General features: G+C 41.4%; 1 protein-coding gene across 2 annotated transcripts in view; it reads left to right on the top strand.

The window, feature by feature from the left end:
* Arhgap28 (Rho GTPase activating protein 28) overlaps window positions 1-19,400 on the top strand; it is an 82,874-nt gene extending 63,474 nt beyond the window's left edge. For both annotated transcript variants that reach the window (XM_090353481.1, XM_090353482.1), the window contains 7 exons: window positions 3,127-3,209; window positions 6,487-6,684; window positions 7,514-7,627; window positions 10,490-10,546; window positions 12,257-12,381; window positions 14,939-15,003; window positions 17,152-19,400. In XM_090353481.1, the coding sequence (XP_090209607.1) occupies window positions 3,127-3,209; window positions 6,487-6,684; window positions 7,514-7,627; window positions 10,490-10,546; window positions 12,257-12,381; window positions 14,939-15,003; window positions 17,152-17,246 (737 nt within the window). In that variant the 3' untranslated portion in view covers window positions 17,247-19,400. The remainder of the gene's footprint in view (window positions 1-3,126; window positions 3,210-6,486; window positions 6,685-7,513; window positions 7,628-10,489; window positions 10,547-12,256; window positions 12,382-14,938; window positions 15,004-17,151) is intronic.
* The last annotated feature ends 415 nt before the right edge of the window (window positions 19,401-19,815 follow it).

The raw sequence follows: 19,815 nt of genomic DNA, 5'->3' as shown, positions 1-19,815 counted from the left end.
GTCTGGTAGCTATGGCTTAAAGAGCTTTAGGGTCATTACAAGGCAGAGGGAAAATTTCAGAATGACCAAACTCTTAAGAATGAATTCCTGTGCAACTATGCATTAGCCTTGCAGTCAAAGTTTCTGAACCTCACCTGCAAAAGCTTTAAATTACAGATAATAACTACTTGTCAGGGTGGTTGCTGGGTTTTGAATGAAGTCAGCTAGAACAGTGCCTCGGGCGAGGTCTCCTTTCCTAAACCTGAGGTCCTGGCCCGATAGTGGGCCCTGTAATAGATGCTTCACATCTTGTCTGTGAAAGTGACAGTACCACACAATGCTTTGGAAATTACAAAGTCTCATAGATTAAATCTACTGCCTGATTAAAAGCATGGGGTAGTGTGTTGTGTTTGGCAGGCAGGGAGTAATTCAGCACTGTTAGATCATAAAGGTTGAGGATTGTAAATGAATGTGACAAGAAAGGAATGAGATAAGGTTAGATGGTAGGCTTTGACCGCTAACATGGGGTCACAATCCTAAGTATTTAATGCATGTGAAGTAGATGGGATTTCTTCCAGGTCAGGAAAGGGCCATAGACAGATGAGAAAGAGGCACCCACCCACTCAGCTCTAAGTAACACTTACATGCAGGATTGAAAGTCACATTCAGGCTTTGATGGACTATTTTCTAATTCGAAAATACTACCTGCAGAGTCAAATTTCATAATGCTGTGTGTGCTTAAGTGATACCTATATGTGCCATGTACAGCCTTCTTCTGAAGATTGACTAGAACTATGAAATCATTAAAACCTCCATGAGAGGAAATGATGATCAATTTTAAACTGCATGGCAAATTTTGTGCTAGAATGAGTAGTTCTAAATATTCAAAGATTTATATTAAGCCATATTCACAAACTAGTCCTTTGTGTCTTTAGTAAGTGAAGTTGACAGACAAAGAAACCAACTTATTTATCTTAATTGTTTTTGCTGGTACTGGGGCTTGAACTCCAAGGTCTAGGGACTGTTCCTAAGATTTTTGCTCAAGGGTGGCACTCTACCACTTGAACTACCACTCCACTCCCAGCTCTTTAGTAGTTTTTTGGAGTGTAGAGTTTCATACTTCCCTGCCCAGGGTGGCAGTGAATCTCAGTCCTCAGATCTCAACCTCCTGAGTAGGTGTGATTATAGGCGTGAACTACCAGTGCTCAGCTTAAGCTACCCTCTAGATACTCAGTGGAGTTCAGAGAACACATTGTTTCCCACTTGTATAATTTTCTTTTTTCCATCTTGGGTACAAATTGCCTACACAATTAAAACACAGTCAGCCTTTAAATACTTGAAAGAAAAGCTTAATAACTTCCTAGGAAAATAATGACCTTGGGAAAAAGAGGTTTCTTTGCCAGAGTGCCTTAACTAAATTAACTACAAAACTATTAACCACAAAGCAGTGTCAGCCAGGTTGCCTAAGTAAAGTGAAAATAGATTATTTGCCAAGGCAGACTTTAATTGTGGAAGGAACTTCAGAATTTCTCTGTAAACAAGGGAAATAGAAAATGTCCAAGCCTACTTCTGTATGTATTGCTTTAAAAAAAAAAAAAAAAACAACCCTAGAGGTGACTTTAGATTGTATTAAAAAATTCCAGACAGCCCTGAGCATCCAGTTGATCATGAAAATAATGTGTGATCTGTCCTTAAGTGCTTCATACTGAGACATGCTTCTGACAGGTCCGGCTATTCAGAAAAGACAAGCTCATGCCAATGTACAGCAGCCGTTTTCCATGACCTCCTAGAACGGTGTCAAGTATAGTTTACGCATTTGACAACAATATTTAAAATCCACGTATGGGTTATGCTGGGGCATTGAATTGATCCTATAATGATGCCTTCCACTGCTGCATTATCCACTTGCCACTCACTCCCAAACTAGCACAGGCAGCCTGCGGTACCTACTAACTTATTAGCAGAGTATTCCACCAGGTTAACATGTGGTAACTTCATTAAGTGACCCATGGCTGGCCAATGGCCTGTTGGCCATTGAGTGCAATTAAATTTTCCTTCAGCTTGAGAACAATGCTTTCCTGCAGGAACTCCTCACCCAGAAACCACCCTGGGTTGGCCACAGAGAAATGAACGAAAGCCTGGATTCTCAGATGTACTTCATTTTCAGCAGGGCTAAGGATTTTCCTGTATAGACACACAATGCAGCTTTATGGCGCCATCTTGTGTCTTTAAGGAATAATGTGCCCTACGATCTCCAAAAATCTAGTAACCTTCCCTAAATGTCTGTGGAGGATCTAAGATAGGCCACGTGTGATAAAACAAGATCCCCCACATTTGACACAATGACTGAACTGAGTACTGAACTAATCACGTGTTTAACTTAATTAATCCTATACCCGCCATATAGGATTATGAGGTAGATTATATATGATGACTTCTTCCATTTTACAAATAGTAAAATAGGAGAAATGAAGGGTAAAATAACCTGCTCAGCTTAGTACTAGTGGCATAGACCTGAGTATAGTAGTCTGAGACCTAAAGAGATCATGATTCAAAGCCAGTCTGTGAGATGTCATCTCCAATTAACCAGTAAAATGCTTGACTAGACTAGACATGTAGCTCAAGTGGTAGCTCAAGTTGAGAGTGAAAAGGCCAAGTGAGGAACTCAAGGCCCTGCATTCAAGCCCTGGTACCAACACAGAATAAATACATAAAGCCACCCAAGCTCCTGTAGTAACTCAGGAGTGGATGCAGAATTTGAACCTGATTCTAGAATATACATTCCTGATAGTTACACGTTACTGTTGCTTTCTTATGTGGAAACAAAGGTTATTGTTACTGAGTTGACTTCTAAGACTTCTGTTTACAGCACAAATGTGTAGCAAGGTCTGTGAAAGTCCTTGGCAAAGGGAAATGTCATACAAATGGAGAATTACTGTGAGAACCTCATTGGCCATGCTCCCATGGGGTATTGTGGGACTGAAGGGGAGCTGACAGGCCAAGGCTCTTGTCCAAGTGAATGATTTACACTGTGGGGCTTAAAACCCAAGTCCTTCCACCCAGGACTGTCAAGAGCCCTCCTGTGCCTGCAGATGTTAACAGGAAACACTGTGGATGCATCCGTGATTACCTCTATTTTCCCATCAGGAGGGCCTCACATCAAAGTGCAGTTTCAAGCCTTACACCTCATGGTCATGGCCCTGCCTGATGCCAACAGAGACACAGCCCAGGTACGTCGCTGTGACCTTGGGGTCCGTTGTGGGGCTTGTATTGCTCAGCGGAAATGGCTCACCCAGGGGGAAATAGAAGCAGAGATGAGGACTTCCAGGGCAGCAGAGCAAGCTGTGGAACTGTTACCACTGCCTCAGCCCAGGAGGACAGGGAGAAGGGCCATTCTCCAGTCTCCCTTGAACTTTTGCGCTTCAGTTATTGCATTCATGAGAGGAATTTTAGCTCTCTAACCACTTGCCAAGCTAAATATTAGGATTGGGGAGACAGGAATGAGAGGCCTAAATGCAGCAGTTTCAGAAGTAAATTGTAATTATATTTTATTGTCCGGGTGATATACAGAGAGGTTATAGTTACATTCATCTGGTAGTATATTACTTCTTTTCTTTTCTTTTTCTTTCTTTTCTTTGCTTTTTGCCAGTCGTGAGGCTTGAACTCAGGGCCTGGACACTATTCTTGGATATATTCTACACAAGGCTGTCACTTTGCCACTTGAGCTACAGTGCCACTTCTGACATTTTCTGTGTATGTGGTTCCAGGGAATCGAACCCAGGGCTTTGTGCATGCTAGGTGAGCACGCTATCACTAGTCCAAACTCCTGGCCATTACTTTTTTTTCCTTTTGTGGGTCGTGGGGCTTGAACTCTGGGCATGGATGCTGTCCCTGAGCTCTTCAACTCATGGCTACCACCCTACCCCTTGAGCCTCAGACCTACTTCCCATTTTCAAATGGAAAATGGGAAGATAAGAGTCTCATGGTCTTGGAGATAAGAGTCTCATGGTCTTTATTGTTTGGGCTGGCTTTCAACTATGATCCTCAGATCTCAACCTCCCGAGTATCTAGGATTATAGGTATCAGCCACCTCACCTGACTCCCAGCCATTACTTCTTGAATCTTGATACCTCTTTCTATGTTTTTCTCCCACTTTCCCTCTCCCCAACCCCCTCCCAGTCATCTTGATTTTCCCCTTCCCTTCCCTATTTCAATAAACAAATAAACCTATATACAATATGCCAGGTACCCAAAGTCAGATACAATAACATTAGATAAACCATAAGGAGAGAGAGGGGAAAACAAGAGAGAAAAGAAATAGCTTCACACAGTAGGTTAAGAACAGCAAACACAAAGATGAAACTCTTGTTTGCATATCCTGGAGTTCATTTTGGTTATCCTCATCCTATCTGGCCATATGCACAGAGCTGTTGAGCTATTGTGGTCCTCTACTATTCCCATCTTGGTTTCTCTCATTTGCAATAACTAGTACAAGACCATTTTGTAAGTGATAAAATAAAAGAAAGACGCTGTCATTATTGATCTTTAGCTGTTCACTTCAGTCTAACTTTAAAAAAAATAGCGAATTATAATGAGAATCTTAGAGGAGAAAATCATTGAAATCATGGAGCCAAATGAAATTTCTAAAATGTTTGTGTTTGAAAATGTATTAATACAGTTTTAATACTTCAAGGATGTTAGAATTTTATTTATTTATTTTTTTGCCAGTCCTGAGGCATGAACTCAGGGCCTAGGCACTGTCGTTGGACTTTCTCAAGTCTAGTGCTCTACCACTTGAGCCACAGCACCATTTCTGGCTTTTTCTGTGTATGTGGTACCAAGGGAATCAAACCTGGCTCTTCATGCATGCTAGACAAGCACTCTACCACTAGGCTAAACTCCCAGCCAGATGTCAGAATTTTAGATATCACCAAATAGAATCTTGTTTTTCAGATTGGAATAATGAGACTTAAGTTCTCCATTAGCATGTAATAGAATGTTAGATATCATCATATTCCAGAGTTCTTTATCTAGTTATCCCTCTCTTTATTTGAATTATGTATTTGTTCTATGTTTGTAAAAAACAAAAACCAAAAAATCTGTAGTAGAATCCAAATAGGAAAATACCAAGAGCTTCCTTCTGGCATCTGAGTCTTTTCAGTACATTTCTGAAGGTTCTGATGAGTATCTGATAAGTATTTTGATGATTCTACAAACTTTTCAGCTTTCTCAAATCTTTCTTTTTCCTTTTAATGCTTTGAGTAGCTACACTTAGTATCTTCCTACCTGTGGCCAGTTGAAGATTTCAAAATTAAAAATCAACTCAATATAAATCCTACAAAATTTAAGAAAAGTGAAGAAAGGGGTGGGTTGGGAGGGATGGGTGGTAAGAATGTTGAAGGGGAGGGTGATCAAGACTCATTGTACTCATAAATTGCTTTGTTGAATAGTAACTCTCTTGTACAACTACTTAAAGATAATAAAAATATTAAGAACAAATAAAAGCAGTACAAATAAGCCCAGTACTTAGAAGATTAGGTAGGAGTATTGTAAGTTTGGAGACAGTCTGCATTAAATAATGTGAGGCCAGCTAATAACCTTAATGAGACTATGTCTCAATCAAACAACAAGCAAAAAGAAACAATAAAGTGACAGAAAATGGCACTGAAAAGTAATTTTTATAATCATTAAGTAGTTGTATAAAGGGATCTCTGCTCAATATATAATTTATGAGTGCAGTACATCTGCACTCAAAATCAGTGTTTTCTTTTGTCATTCTCACCCACCCATGTCTCCCAACCCCACCCCTCTGCTCACGTTACCTGGTTCCATTTTCTCATATGTACATTGAATATTATGGAGGTATTTGCCCACCATGGAAAGGTAAAAAAAAAATTAAACTGAGTTTACTTTTGGGCTGAGAAATGAGTAACTTGTGTTGTTTAAGTAGGTTGCATTTCCCAAGGAAACAATAAATTGTTTTCAGCAGTAAGGCTTATTCTAAGAGCTACTTTTCTTTCTTCATAACAAAACTACATTTCATGTATAATTGAGCCTCAGTGTTTTCTCTCCTTAGTTTATGTTTCATTTTAATATTTGTCAAACTTGTTTAAGATAAAAGAAAATAAGAAAATGCAAACTGTTTTTGTAGACTCCAATAAAATAAACTTGATGAAAATGGAACTATTGTCACGGAGCAGACAGCTGCATAGCTGTTCACTTTCCTTCTTAGCACTGTTAAGCAATTAAAGGGGCAGGAAAACATTTTACCATTCCACACACCTAAGATTTTCCCAGTAAATGGGTATAGAATTGAATGGTAGCAGTTCAAGTGGGGTGGCTCACATCTGCGAGCCCAGCTCCTCAAGAGGCAGAAAATAGGATGATCAAGTTCTAAGACCAGCAAGGCAAAAGCTTGAGACCCTATCAGTCCCTGCTGTGGCCCGAGGAGGAGAGGGGAGCTTTTAGTACTTTACAGTGTGCTGACAGAACTGTGACTCTTGCTAGGCCTTGATGAAGTTCTTCAGCAAAGTGATTGCCAACGAAGCAAAAAACCGAATGAGTGTGTGGAACATCTCCACCGTGATGGCGCCCAACCTCTTCTTCAGCAGAAGCAAACACTCTGACTGTGAGGAGCTACAGCTCGCAAACACCGCAGCCCACATCATCCGGCTCATGCTCAAATACCAGCACATTCTATGGAAGGTAACCGTGGGATGGTGACGGTCAGCGTCCCCCCCCCACAGAAGGCCACCAACATGCAGAAAACATAAAAGGCCCCACAGTGGCATGCTTCCCTTAGTCAGAGAAGAAAATCCCGGGTTGCTTGTGTCTTCAGACACAGCTGACCCTCCCCAGCACAGCGCCTCCTCTCTGGAGGCCAGCAACCCCAGACTAATTACATTCTCTGTAACTGAGTCTGGATTCAATATGTACAGACTTTTTTTCCTTAGGATTATTTCCTAAACAATAAGCAAAACAGCAGTTTAAACAGCACTTACATTCTGTTAGGTATGATTAGTCATCTAGAGATGAATTCAAACTAGATGGGAAGTGGGGCTGTGGCTCAGTGTGGTAAAGTGCTAGTCTTGAACAAAAAAAGCTCAGGGACAGCACCCAGGCTCTGAGTTTAAACCCCATGACTGACAAATTATATACATATAAAATGATAGTTATAGTAAGTATATATGGATAAATGTAGATTTATAATTATGAATAAATGTATTTTATATAATATGTACATTATATCTTTTTGGCACCTACGTATGGGAACACATGTAGATCTTTTGCCATTTTTCACAAGGAAATGTTGAGCATCCAAGGATTTTGTACCAATCCCCTGAGATAACAGGAGACAACAGTACATTTCTTTATGAGCTCCTATTGGGCATATTTTTACTATTAACTAGAAATCGACCCTTCCTTCTCATCCTTACAAGAACAGAGGCCATCGTCCCTTGTTGCAGTGGCCAGGAGGAATCTGTATTCTTTCAGTCTAGTGTTTTCCTCGAGTTAAGCTCCTTTTCTTCTCCAGGTTCCATCTTTCTTGATCACCCAAGTCAGAAGGATGAATGAAGCCACCATGTTGTTAAAGAAACAGCTCCCAAGTATGAAAAAACTCCTCAGGAGGAAGACTATAGATCGGGAGGTGAGGATCACTATTGGAGGCCACAAATTGCTCACAAGCTGGATGGAAGTTTCTGGTCTGTTTTGTTTCTGTGTCATTGAGGGGCTTGAACTCAAGGTCTAGGTACTGTCTCTCAGCTTTTTTCACCCAAGGCCGGTGTACCACTTGCATCACACCTCATTGCTGGCTTTTTGGTGATTAGTTGAAGAGTTGCAGACTTGATTGCCCTGGCTAGCTTCAAACCAATAATCCTCAGATCTCAGCTTCCTGGGTAGGTAGGGTTGAGCTCAGGAGCCACTTGCACCCACTATGACCTCAGTTTTTCTTAAAGGGAAGCACAAAGTAGCTTGTGGTGTAGAATCCAAAATTTTAAAGTCTTGTGAGCATAAACTTTGTGGGAAGTGTGTTCCTAAACAGAATGCTGTGGTCTTCCCATCTTGTTGAATGACGTGATTTGGGTTAAAGTTGTTGCAATACCTATCTCATGAACACGGAATGTTTAATATCCTATGAAGGGCTTACCAGATGGCAGAAATGATTGCCATAGATGCTCAAGTCAGCAGTTTCGTTTTGTAGACTAGAATCAAGGGCAAACCAGTATCAAATAAGTGGAATTTTCTTTAGTGATTGAGTAATAGAACAATAAAAAATCCTCAGTATCTTTGCATAAATCCATTGCACTCCCAGGAAATGTTGCTTTATTACAGTTATTTGTGTGGAGATAGATAATGGAACCAGGCCTTACAAAAATTTTCAATTGAACTAAACTTGGGAATGATGATGAGTATTAGGCCTTAGCTGCACTTACCTTTAAGAAGACATAAACGCACTTTGCCCTTAAAAGGACTTACGCCGAGTCTTGTGTAGTAATCCTACACAAGGCTGACATAGGAAGATCACTATTCAAAGCCAGCCCCAGCAGAAAGCTCCATGAAATTCACATCTCCTTGGAGCTCCATCAAATGGAGCTATGGCTCGAGTGGTATAGCATTAGCTTAGAGCTCAAGCCCCACTACTAGCACACACAAAAAAAGGACATATTCAAGTTTAGGAAGTAAAGGGCTTGAGGCCCCTGAATCCTCAGCCAGGCCATTTGCTCAGCAGCACAGAGAGCAAAATAACCAGCTTGGGCCTGGGGATTACAGATGATTTCATGAAGAAAGTGTTGTCTGAGCTACACCATGAAGGGCAGACTGCAGGGGAGGTGAAAAGGAGTTCACCAGGGAGATAGTAAATGCCAGGGCAGTGAGGCAGGAGAGTTTTCCCTAATTAGTTTACTGAAGTCACGGTGTGTCTCTTCTCTTTTGTAAAATGACTTCAAGTTCAAGGACAATGAGTCCATTTTTATTTTTCCTTTTTTAAAAAAAAAATTGAAAGCTAGCATCAAGTGGATGTACAGTTGTCCATATGTAGAGTGGGGGTCCTGACACCCACTCCATCATCCTCCACTCTTCTTTGTTCTCTTTCACTTGACACTTGGCAATGATGATAATGCAGCAGTGAACGTCCACTCTAATGCATGTACACAAATAATCAGTGATTGTATCTTCCCTCCGTGTCCATCTACCACTCACACTAGTGCTTCCATGCCAGGTTAGACATACTTCACTTTTCTAATATTGTTTTGTTAAGCTGCTGGTTAATGGTTCAAGGAGGTTCCTTTATGGGATGTAACACCTGTATATTATGTTTTAATCAGAATGATCATTGACATACACATGTCTAATCCTAATCAGTTTTAGGTCTAGCATCTACATTTGAAAGAGAACATTGGACCTTGGTCCTTCTAAGCCTGGCTTACTTCACTTAATATGCTGTTATACTGGTCCATTTATTTCCCTGCACATGACATAATTTTATTCATCTTCATGGCTCAGTAACACTCTATTGTGTATCTAGTTACCACATTTTCTTGATCTACTCATTGATTATGGGGCAACCGTGTAGTTCCATAGCTTGGCTACTCTGACTGGAGCTGCAGTGAAAAGGATAGGGCTCTCTACCAATTTGAGATAACTGGCAAAAGATAGTAATTGACTCATATAATTGACATGATAATTGAATACTACCATTTGTTATTAAAAATTACAAATGTTATATACACATAGGTGTATCTAGCTCCTAGAGATGCTCTGTGCACATCTGTGCACTCATGTGCATACGTGAACACAGTGGATTCTCTGGATCCATAAGCTCCAACTTCTATAGACTGCAGAAAATATCTTGGGGAAAGATATTGCACCAGTACAGAACATGTCCAGAGATTTTCCTTGCTCTCCCCTAGACAGTATAACAGCTTGTTTACATAGCAGTCAGCCCACAGATCCTGCTTCTTGGCTATTTTTTTTGCATGATTTCACACAGATATACAGTGATTTATCTCTGCAACCCAGGTCGTTGAGCAGTAAGATGATATCTAGTTTTTTGCTAGTACGATTAATGATTTTTACTCATAAGTAAACTTTATGTTTGTTTCAATGTCATTTCTCATAAAGAAATTTGAACCATGAGCATATAGATGTGTATCGAGGGGGTGAATGTATCTTGTGTGTGTGTGTGTGTGTGTGTGTGTGTGTGTGTGTGTGTGTGTGTGTGTTTTAATCAGTGTTGCTGAAATGTTTTCTATAAAGATTAGACCAGATTGTCAGGTATGTCACACTTACATCCTAACTACTCAGGAGGCAGAGATTGGGGAGATTATGTTTCATGTACAGAAATATAAAGGGCTGGGGATGTGTCTCAATTGGTCAAATATAGACCCCGAGTTCAAGCTCCAGGACCCATAGACACACAAAACACTCTGTATCAGATCATGCTTCCAAAAGCAGCAAGCACTTGCCTTCTGTATGTTTAGTGAAGACTCTATGTGTTTTTTTTTTTTAGGTTACAAGCCCCAAGGCTTCCAAGGTACTACAGAAGACACCCTCTTCAAGAAGAATGGTGAGAAGACAAAAACAAACAAACAAACCCATCACCTACAATTAACATCCTGTGGAATGTTCTCTGGCCCCATCCACCTTATTCCTGTGTAACTCTGGATATGAGCTAGTATTCCAGTTGGTGTTTGTAGTGTGAAACATAAAGAGCGATACTGTCACTCAACTCGTGACTCCAAGACTATGATTAGGTGTCCAGTGCAGGCATGAGAACGCCATGAAAGTTACAGGGGAGATGGGAGGGTTGTGATCATAAGCCTGATAGCATTAGAGCTGGAATTTATCTTGCAAATGTTTCTGGGAAGCTGGCAGGGAAAGAAGTGAGGTGATGAGAAAGGTGGCTCAGAGGCAGTCCTTGCTGCAATTCTGCAATTAACTGGGGACTTTGTCTTTTCCCAGCCCTTAACTTTCACTTTCTGGCACACTGCCTTCATAGAGAGAGAGAGAGAGAGCCAGGAACTAGTGGTCCATGCTTTTTATAATCCTAGGTATGTGAGAGGCTAAGAGCAGGATGGTCACAATTTGAGGCCAGCCTGCATAGAGACGTTCTCAAGACCGCCTCTTAAGCCGTAGCTGGATACAGTGGTGTCATTTTAGCCACATGAGAAGCTGAGGTGGGGAGGACTGACTTTAGATGAGCTCGAGCAGAAAAGTCCGTGAGACTCCATCTCAAGAGAAGAAGCTACTGATGATGTCTGCCTGTAACCCCAGATACTGCAGGAAGCCTAGATCAGGCAGATCACAGTCTATGTATATGCTCAAGGAAATAAGTGATACCCTGTCTCCAAAAGTAGTGTGTTTAAAAGGGCTGGAGGCATGAATCAGAAATAGACTGCCAGTCTAGTAAGTGTGTAGCCCTGAGTCAAAACCTCAGTACTTCAAAGAAAAAACAAAAGTAGTGTTACTGAGTCAAGATTTTGAAATGAGAATCTTCTGTTCTAATGAGAGAGACGTGTGAAGGAAACAGCAGTAGGCTACAGATCCCATTTTGCTGTAAGCCAGGACATTCATGCTGGTGTAGGGAAGCAAGCAGCCCTTGCGCTGCTCTGTGTGGGGTAACAGCATAGCATGCTGTGAGTGCTTGTGTAGAAGTTGACTTAGCCTAGCTATTCGCAGCCAAGAAAAACAGTTAGCCAAGTCCTATTTTCTACTTGACCCCTAATATTTCCAAAGAGTTGCTTTTCTCAAAATAATTAGGTACAAAAATCCCGCTTTGGGTCACTGTTCAAAGAAGACATTGGTAGAGACATTCAACTTTTAATAGACCCATTTTACTCCTGTCATGAGTATGATGAGGTCTGCTTATGAAAGGAAGGTAAGGAAGATCAAAGATTCCATTGACTGTGGTCACATGTTCCTTTTCCTAATCTCATGTGCCTCTGCTGGCCATATCTCTCTCTCGCTCTCTTTTTTTTTTTTTTTTTTTGATTGGTTGTGGGGCTTGAACTCTGGCCCTGGGCTCTGTCCCTGAGGTCTTCAGCTCAAGGCTACCACCCTACCCCCTGAGCCACAGCACCACTTCTGGTTTTTTAGTGGTTAATTGGAGATAAGAGTCTCAAGGTCTTTACTGCCCCAACTGGCTTTGAACCTGGATCCTCAGATCTCAGCCTCCAGCGTAGCTATGATTATAGGCTTGGCCGGATCCCTTAAGTGCAGCTTGGAATTACCATTGGTCCTAATTAGACAGTGTTGTGAATTTTCTCCTCTTTGGCAGTCGGACGTGCCGGAAGGTGTCATACGGGTACACGCCCCACTTCTCTCCAAGGTGTCCATGGCCATTCAACTCAACAGTCAGACCAAGGCCAAAGACATACTGGCGAAATTTCAGTATGAGAACAGGTGAGCGGATGGGAATGAGGGTCATCTGGGAGACAACCTGTACCTGTAACTTTCCAGGAACCTAGGTGTGGCCTTGTGAAAAATGTAGAACTTTGGGCATTATGTGTGCTGAAAGTAGTTTGGCAATAAGCTTGTGAGCCACAAAGGCTGTTTCTACAAATGGGATTCTCCTAGCTTGTTTGCTGGGTGGCTGCATTTACTCAGTGAGGTTTCCTCGTCAGTACAATGAAAAGCACAGAAAGTTAGTTAGGGCTACTTGCTCAATTCCCAGAATGTATCACCGCTAGCCTCCCTGCAGACACCATAGCTACTCATAATTGCCAGGATCAAATGGATTCTTCCAGCTGTCCGCGCATATCTGCCAGAAGTAACCATAAAATAGCATCCATCAATATTTTTGTCTAGGAATAACCGTATGCCTGTAGGCTTTCAAACAATGAGAAAGCCTCATTAAAATTTATCAGTTGGATGGCTTCTAATAAAAAGTCATGGATCGGGCCAGGAGTTTGGCCTAGTGGTTAAAGTGCTTGCCTAGCATGCATGAAGACCCGGGTTCGATTCCTTGGTACCACATACATAGAAAAAAGCTGGAAGTGGTGCTGAGGCTCAAGTGGTAGAGCTCTAGCCTTGAGAAAGTCCAAGGACAGTGCTCAGGCCCTGAGCTCAAACCCAGGACTGGCAAAAAAAAAAAGTCATGGATCTCCTTAAAAAGTGATTCTGGTTATATTAAAAAAGCAGGGGGAAGGAGTAGTCTTGATGAGCCAATTGTAGAAGTGTAGATACTGTGTATGGTTCCATTGATGTGACATTTTTCAGGAGACCCTTAAGTTGACAGAGGGAAGAGATAGGCCTGGGAAAAGAAGGGGACCTGGGAGGGGAAGGGGCTTGGCAGGAAGGGGCCAGGGAGGACTCTGTCTATAAAAGACCACTGTGAGGGTACTTACGGTGTTGGAGCTGTGCGTAGTATTGAACTTAGTATATACACACACACCACATGCATGCAAGTCAGACTGTGAAAGTTGAATGAGATAAATGGAGTTTATATATCAATATTCGGGTTATGACATTATGCAATGTTTTTGCATTGGTGAAAACTGGATAAAGTGTACCAAAAAATCTGTCTCTGAAAATAGTTATTCTGGTGAGGAGCCAGTGAAAATAATCTATGATGTCAGAAGTCAGGATGGTAGGTGCAGAAGGCAGAAGGTAGAAAGTAGAAGATGACATGTTGGTGGCTTCCAAGGAGTTCTAGACACAGGGCTGGTCACATGGTATGGTCACTGTGAACATCCATCAGGCTTTATACTTGTGACTTGGCCCTTTATTGCATACACATCTTTACTGAAAAGGATAGGGGTTAACCGAAGTCTGGACTTGACCTCCCTCTGCTGCTGACTCTAGTATCTAAAATAGTGTAGTGTAGGCCATAGGCACTTGTACAAACACTTGAAATACATTTCAAGAATTTGGGTAACCCACACTTCCTAGGTTCTTTCCTGCATTCCAGAAGGTTCTGTACTCTCAATTCTTTTATAGGAGAAAATATCTCTAATAACTCACAGAGTAGTGACTACAGAAAGGCCCAAATCCTATGGAACCACTTTGAAAGACCCTGTACTATATGTATTATTTCGCACTACTATATGCAGATCTACAGTCATCTCAAACAAAAAGCTAGCTAAACAAAAGAGGGCATGCATCTTCTTTCTCTCAACACAGAGACCGGGACAGTCTGCAGTGGCCAGGTTTACAGCCATGTCTGGGTTTGGAGAGGGATCAGCAGGTTCCTTTCAGAGCCTTTTCACTGGCTTTCAAGTCTGGGATGGAAAAACTGACTTTCTTCTTACAGAATTAAGACTTGCAAAGAAATCATTTTAGATGGTTTACAGTGTGCCACGCAGGCTTAGAATTGTGACATTGGCTGAGGAGAGAATTTCATTTGCTTATTTTGGAATGAAATGATTTCTTTTTCAGAGAATTGTGGCCAGTGACAAGGTAATGTTATCCATACAACCTTAGAGGCTTTCCTGCCTAATGGTGTCACAGCTGTGTCTAGTATAGGCTCTCAGCTATCATTGGCCCCTTAGTACCCTGATTTAGAATTGTCCCAGCCTCTCTGGACTTCAGGGCCATGTTTATCAAACAAAATACAAAAAGCTTTTTTGGTTTTTTTTTTTTGCTAGTCCCAGGGCTTTAACTCAGGGCCTGAGCACTGTCCTTGGGCTTTCTCAAGGCTAGAGCTCTACCACTTAAGCCTCAGCACCACTTTTGGCTTTTTTCTATTTATGTGTACCAGGGAATCGAACCTGGGTATTCATGCATGCTAGGCAAGCACTCTATCACTAGGCCAAACTCCCAGCCACAAAAAGCTTTTTATATGATTTAAGTCAGTCATAAAAAAGATCTTAGGACCTTTATAACAACAATAAAAGATTTTTTAAAAGAATGTAGTTGATCAATGCACAGTGAATTGTTTGCTGTTCTGTTGCCTAATATGCGAATTTAGCTGAGATCTTATGAGAGGTTTAAAAGCTATTGCCTTCTTATTTTATTTCAGTCATAGTTCATCAGAATGTATTAAAATGCAGAACCAAAGGTTATATGAAGTCGGCGGAAATATAGGTAAGCATTCTACAATGATTTTGACTTTCAAGTTCTCTTGGGTACTCTAAAGGAAATATATTGATATTATTGCAAAGGTTCATTTTTGAAAATTTCTTAGCTAAAAAGTTGAGATCAGTACATTTCTGTGCTTGTTAAATCTCATGTGAGATTGGTTAAAGGACTGGACTCAATATTCTCAAAATTTCAAAGAGAATACTGTAGTGTGTATATGCAGTAGACCTGGCGTGTTGAAGTCTTTCTTCAGATTTACATAAAACAAACAGAACTGAGAATTTTCTGAAGAATATTCTGTGTGTGTGTGTGTGTGTGTGTGTGTGTGTGTGTGTGTGTGTGTGTATGTGAGCATGAGCTCACAACCCCGTCATTCTTCTCAGCCAGGTACCATTGTCTCACACCTGTAGTTCGAGGCTGAGATCTATATTGCATGGGTCAAAGCAAGACTAGGTAGGAAGGCCCCTGATACTCTTGTCTTCAGTTAACCAGCAAAATGCTGGAAGTGAAGCTGTGACTCAAGTAGTAGAATGCTAGCCTTGAGGGAAAAAGCTAAGGGACGGCACCCATGCTCTTAGCTCAGGCCCTAATACCAACACACATGCATGCACACACACACACACCACCACCAACAACAACAACAACTTCATATTTGCCTGCTGTGATGGAAGAAAAGAAAATTCCTTCTACTTCCGCCTTTACTCATACCTTCCAAGCTCCAGGTACCTTCTATACACCCACTGTGCCTCTTCTTGGCTGCCCTGGGGGCTGTCTCTTACACAATCTGTCTACTTCCTCCAGCAAGTACTGCATCTCTTTCCACTCAGCCGCATTTCTTCCACTCCCATGATGATTCTTAACTCTCTTCTGTACAAAGCTCACTGGACCCACCTTCAAGTCCCCTCCCTCTTTCTCTGTGCCCTAGCTGCACACCTCAGCTCTCCAGTGGTTCTCTTGAGACCTCCTGAGCCTGCCTTCCCCTCAGCACCTCACCAAACCCACTCTCTTGCTGTGAGCACTTGTGCTCAGAAATAACTCAATAATTCTGAGTTGATCAGCTCACTCAACTGCCTGAGTTGATCTTACAGTTTTGAACACCACTTTCTTCACTTGATTTCAAGGACAATCTAAGCCTCTGACTCACCTCCTACCGCAGAGTCTTTTGCCTGTTTCTTCTTGACCTCTCAGCCTCTTGAAATTGGAGGTGGAAGACACAGTTCCTCAGAATGCTCGGGTCTGCATACACAGCTTCCTCTGTGAGCTCCAGTCTGTCTCCATCATTTGTAAATCCACCTGCTTGCAGACACCTGCTCACCTTGCCTCCTGAAAAGGCCCCAGACTCCTAGCTGCTACTGCATGCAGTCACCAGCTCTGCATAAGGGCTTTACACTTGCTTTGGCTATTTCTGAGACTACTGGTTCATTCCCCACTCCCCTTCTGTAATGTCTTTGCTGTTGTATCACCTCCTTAATGGAGGCTTTCTGGCTCCTTAACGCTCTCCATGTTCCTTCCTAGAGTTGTTCTTGTCTAATATTCTTACCACCCTCTGACTTACTTTATATTATACATATTTGTTATGCAAACATCCTGAGGGCCAGCATCTGAGAGTGAGTTCTAAAGATCTTGGTTCAAAGCCAAGCCAAGCAGAAAAGTCTGGGAGGCTTGTATTTCCAATTAACCAACAAAAAGCTGGAAGTGAAACTGTGGCTCAAGTGCTAAATCACCAAGTCTTGAGCAAAATAAATAAATAAATAAAACCCTAAAAGCCTAGGCCTCGACTTCAAGCCCCCATCTTGGCACAAAAATGATATGGAGGACTATATTTGCATATAGATTATCATCATAGTTCTTGATGTGTATCATATATGAACAAATTCCTCACATATCTTTTGAATTAATACAGTGACGCTCGAGAACAGCATTCCTATGCTTGGCATGTCATTTTTACCCCCAGTGAATTAATCTCATAGGAGATTTATTTTATGGGTTGAGAGAGAGAGAGAGAGAGAGAGAGAGAGAGAGAGAGAGAGAGAGAGAGAGAGAGAGAGAGAGAGAGAGAGAGAAGGAGATACGGGAACTCTTTGACCCCTATGCATGCATGTGCACACAGAAGGTTATGGTCCTGAAAATGTTCTTGGCCTTTTCTCTTTTCAGGACAGCACTGCTTGGATCCAGATGCATATATATTAGATGTGTATCATGTAAATCCTCATGCAGAATGGGTGATTAAACCCCAACCAAGACTTTGAAAAATATGCCCAGGATGACTATTGTCATGTATTATATGCCAAAAAAAAAATCCTGGCTTGGTTGGTGGGGGAACCATCACTGCCTTGACCAGTTTGCTCCTGTACACTGCCCTGTGGTTTGCCTCCCTGAGGGTGGTGTCTTCAGCTCTGACGACAAGGACTATGGAAGGGGCTGGCTCACCCTCAGAGCTGAACATTCTCATCACTTTCCCTTGATAAGAGGAAAGGAGGTATGGTCCATCCAGAGGAACGGCCAGTATGGAACACAGAGCTCCCACCATTTGCCTTTCCTTGACTTTGCAGCAGACATCAACTTGGCCCTACAGCTGGAAATCGGCAGTACTTCCTGCTGAAGCCTGTGCCACCACACACGACACGTGATGTGAAGAGACCCTTCTTTTTTATACTTTTTTCTATACTTTATGTGAGCAAGAACCCCAGAAATAGCCTTAATTTCTGTCCCACCAAGAATTGGTTTCTCACGCGATGCACACAATATTGCTCGTGTTGGAGGAGTCTAAAGAAAGCTGTTACGATGCGTGGATTTACACAGGTTGACTGTTGGTATCCTGACTCAATACATGTTTCTCTGTCAGAGAGTGAAAATGAAGGTTTCAGAGCAGACCATCTTGTGAGCCCAGGGCTGCTGTGATGCTCATTTGTACAAAGACGGCTGAGTCATCCATAACGGTCAGTAGCCAAAGAGCCTCGACTTTCTCATCAGGTTATGGTGCTCCATGAACATCTTCCCAGGTGCCAGGAATGAATTTCCTTTTTCCATTCCCATTTTACATTTCAGAACTGTAGAGAAGCACTTTGTAACACCCACCTAAAAACACAAAACTGCTTTTCTCCCAAGACACGCTCACTACCACTATAACTAGGTCTTTTAAGTCCAAAAAAGCATATTTTTGTTTGACTCAGCCATCAGACTAGCCATGCACTGTGGCTTGGTCAGCCAAATGCATGTCACCACCAAAACCTTGAAATCAGTTTCTAGATCCTCAGTTGGCCAAACACAGTGCGGATGTTTGCAATTTAGATCATTTCTCAAGTGTGATCAGGAATAGCACGGAATCACATCCCCTCTTTCCTGTTGTGACAAGAGATACTGTCATTGCACTGTGAACCTACCCAGCAGACCAGAGACTCCTTTATTCCATACACATTTTAGCATCTAGTTTGATAGATTTGCACCTTAGTAACACAAACACATACACAAGAACATCTACTTAAGATCTAAGTGAGTCTCCCTTGCAATTCAAAGTGGAATCAAATTACACATTTAGGAAAACATTTATTGGTCTTCTACACAAAACCAGAGTGGTAGGTAATACTCTTATGATTGCATGTAGAAGAAATAACTCCCACCCCACTTCCTGCCTTGGTGTCTATGCAAAGCATTATTTACATTCAACGTGTAGACCATTATGTCTCTGGCCTTTTGGATTTTTTTTTCAGTACTTTTATAGAAAATACAAAAAGTCATTCATTTGAGAATTTTAATTTCGTTTGCCTGAAAACCCACTAGAAACTAAATATGCAATCTGTAGGTTTGTTTTTTATTTCATCTTTCCATAAATTTTTATATTAACAGTATGTTCATTTACATAAGGAATGTTGAGCATCTGTGAATTCTTTTCATCATTCTTGACATTTCATTTTATATACTTGCCAAATCCCCAAACCTAAAATGCAATCATTATGGCCGCATGTGGAAGAAATACATCTAATAGCTGCCTTGCGTTTGTGTATGTATGTGAAGGGGCTGACCTTTTGTACTTTTTCTCATTCAAAGTGTCCAGTTCTGTGATATTTATACAGAAAATTTACACATCTATTTCATTTCTTCTTTTTAGTTTGGAGTTTTCATTTATTTTCACTGCAACTACATTTGAACTTGTACATGCATTCCAAAGCTTTTGCGATCTAGTCCAACCTGCCACGGGTCTAAAATAGTGAATAATAGGTGACAGGTATAAAGTACAATAACTCTGAATTTCTTTTCTGGTTTTGCATGGTTTTAAGATGGCAAATATTTGGCTAATTCAGTAACTGTTGTCCCTTCAGTTTATTGAAAGATGTGGCAACTTTTAGAGTACTATATAATGTGGAAGGTAATGTCAGTGTCAAAACCATTGGAGGGAAATTACCTTTTCTAAATCTTTTTTTTTTTTTTTTTTTTTTTGCCAGTCCTGGGGCTTGGGCTCAGTGGCACTGTCCTTGAGCTTTCTCAAAGAGAGTGCTTATCACTTGAGCCACAGTACCACTTTCACGTTTTTCCTTTGTATGTGGTACCAAGGAATTGAACCCAGGGTTTCGTGCATGCACAGCAAGAACTCTACCACTAAGCCACATTCTCAGCCACTCTGAGTCTTTGCTGGAGCTTATTAACAGGGTAGTGAAGAATGTTAGTAGACACACACTACTGTTGGTATAGTTAAAGAGGTTCTTTTTGCTAATTTCATTCTTAAAGAATAAACAAATCCCTGCAGTTAAATTTCAAATGCCCGCCACGCTGGGTCCCTGTGGTTGACATTTGTAATCCTAGCTACTTGAGAGACTGATA

The sequence above is a fragment of the Megascapheus bottae genome, chromosome 19 (assembly GCF_031878675.1).
Source record: "Megascapheus bottae isolate mThoBot1 chromosome 19, mThoBot2.hap1, whole genome shotgun sequence".
Lineage (NCBI taxonomy): Eukaryota > Metazoa > Chordata > Mammalia > Rodentia > Geomyidae > Megascapheus > Megascapheus bottae.
Note: the sequence above shows the minus strand (reverse complement) of the source record. Positions and strands in the feature narration are given on the sequence as shown.